Below are 7,790 nucleotides of genomic sequence, written 5' to 3' on the forward strand. Positions count from 1 at the left end.
GCATATGATCCAAATGAGCTTCTTTTGGAGGTTGAAAATAAGCTAAGGAGAGAGTATTTTGATGTATTACAGTAGGAAGAAGAATTCTGGTCCATCAAGTCCAAATACAACTAGCTTATTCAAGGGGATCGAAATACTAAGTTCTTCCATACCTCGGCCTTGGTCAGAAGGAAAAGGAATATAATTGCTAGCCTTAAAGATAGCCATGATGTATGGATTTACAATAAGGATGAGATTGCTTCCCTTATTCGAAATGGGTTTCAGGAGCTTTTTACCTCTAGTGCTGTTAGTGCACCCAAGGGTACTTGGGATATTCCTTCATGGATTAGTCATATATCACTAGAGGAGAGGGATCAGGTGTCAAGGGAGATTTCTATCCAGGAAGTTTTAGAGTTTGAAACCTTTTAAAGCGCCTGGACCTGACGGTTTTCATATGGGTTTTTTCCAAGCTTATTAGAGTATTGTGGGGAATTTTGTCTTTAAAGAAGTTAAGGAGATTTTTAGATGTGGTACCATGCCTGAACACCTTAATGAAACCCTCATTACCCTCATCCTGAAGTGCCCTGGAGCTACTACCTTGGGTTCCTTCAGACCCATCAGTTTGTGTAACACAATTTATAAGGTTGTCACAAAAATGATAGTTAAGAGATTAAGGGCTCTCCTCCCAAACCTCATATCCCCTCTCTAAACTGCTTTTGTTCTTGGGAGAATGGGGATGGATAATATGATCATTGCCTAGGAGCTCATCCATACTATGAGTTTAAAGAAAGGGCAAGCGGGGTTTATGGCAATTAAAATAGACTTGGAGAAAGCCTATGACAGATTGGAGTGGCACCTTCTACAAGATATGCTAAAGCTCTATAGATTTCCCCTGCACCTCATTAAGCTTATCATGAGCTGTGTTTCAACTTCATCCATTTCTATGCTTCTAAATGGAGGGAAACTTGAGTCTTTTCTGCCCTTTAGAGGAATCAGACAAGGGGACCCACTATCCCTTTATCTGTTTATCATGTGCATGGAGATGCTTGGGTTCCTTATCTTGGAGAAGTGTAGTGATAAGTTGTGGAGTCCCATGACAGCTTTGAGGAATGGTCTCGAGTTTTCCCACCTCTTTTTCGCTGACGATTTGCTCCTCTTTGCTAAAGCTGATATGAAAAATTGTTGTAATATAAGGGAAACCTTGGATACTTTTTGTGAGCTCTCAGGGTAGAAGGTTAGCCTCTCTAAATCCAAGGTATATTTCTCTCTTAATGTCAGTCCAGAGTATTGAAGTGAGATGTGTGAGGTGCTTGGTATTAAGTCCACACCCAATCTTGGCAAGTACCTTGGCTTCTCTCTAAAGGACCAAGGTGCATCATCTCAAGATTTCAATTTTGTCATTGAGAGAGTCCAAGCTAAGCTTCAAGGATGGAAGGCGAATATGCTATCTATGGCAAGGAGAGTTGTTTTATCGCAAGTAGTCATCTCGGCTATCCCTTCTTAGATAATGCAAGGGTGCATGCTCCCCTCTCGTGTTCTCAATAGCTTGGATAGAATCAATAGGAATTTTATTTAGGGATCCATTGATTCGGTTAGGAAAATGCATATGGTTAACTAGAAAACAGTAACAAAGCCTAAGGCCAAAGGTGGATTAGGCCTCCAGGAGGCCAAGGGAAGGAATTAGACCCTAGCTGCTAAGCTGTGTTGGTGAATGCAAAATTGTAGAGATGCTGGCTGGGCTGAAGTGTTGCGAAAGAAATATCAGGCGAGGGGAGCAAGTAGGAAAGGGGCCCTCTCTCGGGTCTGGATTGCTATTAAGAAAGGTGAGTCAATTTGCAACTTGGGTTCTAAATGGATCATAGGGAGCAATGGTAGTTTGAGCCTTTGGCAGAGCAAATGGCTCAATGTAGGATGCTTGAGGTCCTTGATAGAAGGTCCCCTGACTAGAGGGGAGGAAAGTCTCTTGATTAAGAAATAGTGGTGGATGGGCACTGGAACCTTAGTAACCTGTCCTTTGAGCTGCTTGAATCCATCAAAATGCAATTCTAGCAACCCCCTTTCATAGATTCTCGGATAGTGAAGACCAGCGGAGGTGGGTGTCAAATCTTAGAGGCAACTTTGATCCAAAAAATGCCTATCTCTTGGCGGTTGGTGAAGAGGGTGCCCCTGACTTCGAAGGGAAGTGGATATGGAAGTTGAAAAACCTCCCAAAAATTCAAATGTTTCTATGGAAGTGTCTACACCAAAGCCTCCCTGTGAAAAGTGTCCTTAGCGATAGAGGCATTGATGGGTTGGAGGGATGTGACTCGTGCCTTGAAGTTCGAGAGAGCATATTGCATGTCCTCAAGGAGTACTTGATAGCCCAAAGCAGGGGCGGAGCCAAGGGGGGTCGAGAGGGGGCAGCTGCCCCCCTAACCTGCCCCAAAATTTGTATATATATAATAGTTTTTTTTTTTTTTTGAGAAGCTTATATAATAATATAATAATAGAGTTTGACGTTAGAAAGCCTAAATTGCCCCCTACACATATCAGAAAGCATGTTACTATTAGAGAAAAAAACAATCACTATACTAGTTTTTGTCTTTTCCTAGTGGGCCATTTAAATAGTTAAATTCACCATTATAGAATTTATTTGCTTCTCACAGGGTCACAGTATATAATACAAACTACAAATTATAAAATGATATTTTTTAGACATAAAAAAGGTCAATGATGAAAAAATTGAAATCACCTTCTTTTTGTGTATAGAGCATTAAAAAAATCTACTTTGTGTTCTTTCCATTCAGGATGTAAATCACAATATATGATTTAATTTTTTTTCTAATGACCCACATGTATGAGATGATGTGCTAAGTTGAGGAATGTTGTGAAATTGCTGTGAATTTTTATTGTATCCTTGACATGACTTATATTTTCTTCTAATTTTTTCACTACTCTTTCTATAAATCTTAATTTTAACTACTTAAACAAATAAGAAACATATGCTTAATTCTACAAAAATTTTTAAAAGAATGCAAGGCACTGAAACATTAATACAACTTTATAGGTATATTATTATATTCTTAACACTCCTACGTTAATTTATTTTCTCAATTTATTTTAATTTCAACATTATGTATTTAGATTTTTTTTATTTACTATAATTTGATTTTTTTTTCTTTATTTTAATGATATGAAATACATACACACACATGTAGTTAATTGAGCTTATGAAGAAACATGATCAAAATAATGAGTATCGAAGTGTCATTTAATCTTGCCCCCCCTGAGTTGAAATCCTAGCTCCGCCACTGGCCCAAAGGTTCTGGAGTTTGGCGGGTTGCCCCCCTGAGCTCCGGCATTCCTTTTCTCTGGAACTTGACCGCTGGCTTCTGATTAATGCCAAAAGCTCCAGGCCAGCAGTGGGCAAAGACTATGAGTGGAATATTTTCTTTCTCCTTGGATTATGGAACCTCTGGATCTAGAGGAATCAGAAAGCTTTCAAGGCCAGACCATGCAACCCAAATCTATTGAGGAATGTTGAAATGCAGGTGCGCGAGTTCATGTATTGTGTTGCCAACCAATCCGAAAAAAAAGATATGGGCTTAAAGGAAGTGAAGTGGACTAAACCTGCCAATGGGTGGTATAAGCTGAACACTGATGACTCAATGAATGGTGCTTATGGGCTTGCTAGCTGTGGTGGGCTTATTAGGGACAACAATGGGCAGTGGGTTAAAGGTTTTGCAAAACAGATTGTTGCGGAGTCAAGCCTAGCTGTCAAGCTATGGGGGTCTGAGAGAGGGTCTAGTTTTATGTTTAGATATTCAAGCTTTGGCAGTTGAAGTTGAGCTTGATGCAACAGTAGCAATTTCCCTAGTTTCATGTAATAACAGGACTAATGGAGCTCTGTTTGGTCTTGTTGATGATTGTAGGGATCTCTTGCTACAGCTACCTCAGGTTAAGGTGTCTCACTGCTTTAGAGAGGCCAACTTCTGCGCTGATGCGTTAGCAAAATTGGGAGCGTTTGCCTCTGATGGTGGAGCATGTTTTGATTCCCCCCCCCCCTGTTGTTAACCCCCTTCCCTTTTACTTTTTGATTGCCTAGTATTGTATCGTAATAGGCTCTGTCCTAATGTTTGTGAAACTGTTTCTAGTTGATCTTTAATATTATTCCGCATTTACCAAAAAAAAACAAAAAAAGGGTATGCATTTAGTTTCATGTATGGCTTGGGTCTAGACAGGTAGGTTAAATTTTCAACCAAATTTCTATTGTGGAGCTATTGTAATAGGTTTTGTTTATGCATACTGATACTGTTGATACTTCTCTACAAACGTGGCATAAACTGCAAACATAGTTTGTACGCCATTGCAATACTTCATTTATACATCTCCATAACGCAGCCTAAAATTACCTAATTTCGTACCAACCAATAAAACCACTTGCAGGGTGAAGATGCACCGACACTACTTGCAAAGTGAAGCAAGTATACGGCGAGGTGGATCGAATGATCTTCGGGCATGAAGGGCAGCCCAATTATCCAGCAAAAGAACATCACCTTTCTGCCAAGGAAAGGCTACACTTTCCTCTTCAAGGATATTTAGACAGTCATAGACGATATCAGTTGGCAAGGGTTTGCCATCTCCAAAGGTAACAGCTTTTACAGGATCATTCCTGGCATCCTCCCAGCCTATATAAGCGAAAACCATGCTGTTAAACCAAATCTTGCGCTGTCTTGTCTTGTCGAATTTAATAGCTGGGAGTGGACCCATTATTGTTTTCACTGAATCCTCCAGCCATTCCAGCTTCGTCCCCAAATTAGCAGCCCTGTCAAATGTGTTGGTAGAGCCATATTATCTCCAGGTCCAAATGATAGATATTATACCTGTTAACGCTTTGTAATTGTATATACTAATCTACTTTGAAGCCATCGAATGAAAAGATGATCTTAGCTATATAGATAGCACAAGAACTTAAATTGAATATATGGGACATCTATAAGATGATTAGTCCTGAATGTCCTGAACAATGGGCTCATGCAATGCTTTTTGCAAGGCATTGAGCCTGCTAATAGCTATCAAGTAGAAGCTATACAAGAAAAGCAGTTCAGCAAATAGAACGTGTGCAACAATATAGTTGTTGCTCTAATGAGTTTGAACACGAGAAGTTCACCTATTCTGATCATATACTGAAGTGAACCTGAGCACCATGAAGACAAAATCTAGAGCATTGGCATATCATAGGTATATAGCAGGTCATATGCAAATAATTCTGCTGAAAAAATGCCATCACAGCTTGCAACATGGCAACTTTTTATCCCTCATCACCGTACAACTTGTGATTTCAAAAGAAATATATACTCAAGTGGTTTCAACTAGTCTTGGAATATTACTATTGTCAAGAACATTAATAAGTTGTTATGGTGTAGGAACTATGATCATATTAATGAGAGCTAATTTGTGTCCAAAGTAGATTGTGCTTTAACTTGTTTCACCCATCTCATTGCATGTATTCCCAATCAAAACAGGACCATGTCTGGTTTGTTCACGTTTTACAAGAATCAACTACCAGATAAGGAACCGCAGCTTGGAATAAAAATCATTTCAAATATCAAACAACAGTTCAAATCACAAACCTTTCCTCAGCCACACTCTTGTCTTTGGTCAAGAATGTTGATTTCCACCCACGCCCGATCGGAGATGACAAGTCATCATCTTCTCCTATTACCCGCGTATATAACAATCCATGCTCTTCTAGTCGTTCAAGAAATTCTGGGTGTCTCTCTTTCATCTTTTCATAGACAAGATGGCTAAGAACTATAGGAGTCTCTCCCCCACTTCCAGGCTCCACTTCACAGAAGAAAAACAGCTTGGAAGGGAATGTAGTAACCTATTAATAAACCCAAGTAAGTCTTAAACAAAGCTCAAGACGATATGCTGATAAAAATATCTTACACAATGAAGTATGCAACACTCACGTGTAAATCTCACATTCGAGGATTCCGTATGCATAGTAAATCTAGCGACACAAAATATTTCACATTTGTTGCTTACATAACCTGTTGTAAAAATGTGCATGTGTTTGGTTAAGAACCCAAAGTGTCAATGTGATGCTGTGATTGAATGGGGTACTAGAGAGTTGACAAAAAAAAGTTCCCTCTTAAAGGCTGTATTATGTAAACTGGTCATGGCTGCTACTGCTTATCATATTTGGCTTCAAAGAAATGCTCGGGTATACAGAGGGCATGTTGAATCTGAAGATGCAACAAGTGGGATGTTAAAAGTCGAATTGAGTTTTGCAAGAAGGTGAAGTTGTCACTGCAGAACAAAGTCTTATGTGCAAATTGGAGCATCTCCTCTAAAGTTTTCAAGAACTGAAGATGGTTTGCTGTTTTGGGTTTTATTTATTTATTTATTTTTTAAATTTATGTGGAGTTCTCCTTTAATAAGTAATAGAGCTGCTATTTGTACTGATTGTGCAGTGTAGAAGAGGGTTTTCTGTCCTGTACTGTTGTGTGGTTTGGTGTTTTTTTATATGGTGCTCAACTGCACTGAGTTGTAGAACATGTAGAAATTACGGAATATACCTGAGCCATTTCATGGTGAAAAGGAATCTTCTGGTCTGGTGGGGAATCATTGGTGGTGGAGACCCGACCCACAACTTTGTTCCGAGGGGCAGCTCCACCCACGTAAGGAAGTTCCTCGAAGCCAAAGGCCTCAACGACGTCGTTGAAGTCAGAGGCTGTATTTACAGGAAAGCCCCTGAGGAGTACAGCACCGGACTTGCGGAGAACAGAGTCGAGAAATGATTTCTCGGTTTTGATGGCTTGGGTGAAAAGAGACAGAGAGGAAGGAGGGGTCTGGGACTTGGGGTTGGGTGATAGAACTAAAGGGAATTGAATTCCGTCGAAAAGCTTTTGGTGTGGAATTTGGAATTCCAAGAATGTCTCCGACATGGTTATGCTCTGCTCTGTTCTGTTCTGTTCATTTGTTTTTCTGTGAATCTGTTTGTCTACTCTGTGAACTCTAGTGGGAAGTGGAAAATTAGTGAAGAGCCTTTGCTGCTTGTTTGTTGCTTGTGTCCAGGTTCAATGAATGGTGGTTTTAGGCTTTTAGATGTGACTGTGGCAGTCCATCCAAGTGTGCATGACACTTCTAATGGGCTAGCCGATATGTAAGTTGCAACTGAAACCCCACTTAAATGCTTTGTAAAAGGTAAAAGTTTAATTATAAAATTAGTTATAATCTTAGGTTCTAAACTTACTTAATATCTTTTTATTAGAGGTGAATTTTGACAAATTTATCATTGGATTACATCTTCTTCTTATATTTTCTATACTTGCAAAATTTCAAGAAAATCAAAGATCAATAGTTATATCATCAATAAATTTTTAAATTGCAAGTTTTTATAATTTAAAATTATGCACAAAATATAAGCTTATAAATTATATAGTAAATGATATCCGATTCATACAAAATTTAACATGTGTATAAAGGACGTAAAAAACATGCAGTTTAACAGTTAGATTTTCAAAATATGTTGTAGTATTTATTTTATTGAGTGAGTTTGTAACTTTAAGCTACAACCAATTTTGTAGCTAAACTTTATCCTTGTCAAAAAGAGCAGTAGAACATAGAAACAATTGTGTTTTTAGGATAATTTCCATCGACTGAATTTTTTTTTTTTTAAGAGCTTAGTTGTATTTTTAGAATTTTCACATTGTTGAAGATATATTAGGGTGAGTTTGGTTCAATTTTTTGAAACTGCGTTTTTTGAGAAAGTGGGGTTTTCAATAAGTGCATAATGAAATTGGACTTTTTGAAGAAGTTGAGTG

General features: G+C 38.6%; 1 protein-coding gene across 1 annotated transcript; it reads right to left on the reverse strand.

The window, feature by feature from the left end:
- Positions 1 to 4,204: 4,204 nt before the first annotated feature.
- Positions 4,205 to 7,059, reverse strand: LOC142633368 (clavaminate synthase-like protein At3g21360). Its single transcript, XM_075807594.1, has 3 exons — positions 6,543 to 7,059; positions 5,592 to 5,845; positions 4,205 to 4,783 (listed from the first exon to the last, which is right to left on the reverse strand). Exons 1-3 carry the CDS (start codon positions 6,909 to 6,911, stop codon positions 4,423 to 4,425), a joined length of 984 nt encoding a protein of 327 aa, XP_075663709.1. The 5' UTR covers positions 6,912 to 7,059; the 3' UTR covers positions 4,205 to 4,422.
- Positions 7,060 to 7,790: the final 731 nt, after the last annotated feature.

This window comes from Castanea sativa, chromosome 5 (assembly GCF_040712315.1).
Source record: "Castanea sativa cultivar Marrone di Chiusa Pesio chromosome 5, ASM4071231v1".
Taxonomy (NCBI): Eukaryota; Viridiplantae; Streptophyta; class Magnoliopsida; order Fagales; family Fagaceae; genus Castanea; species Castanea sativa.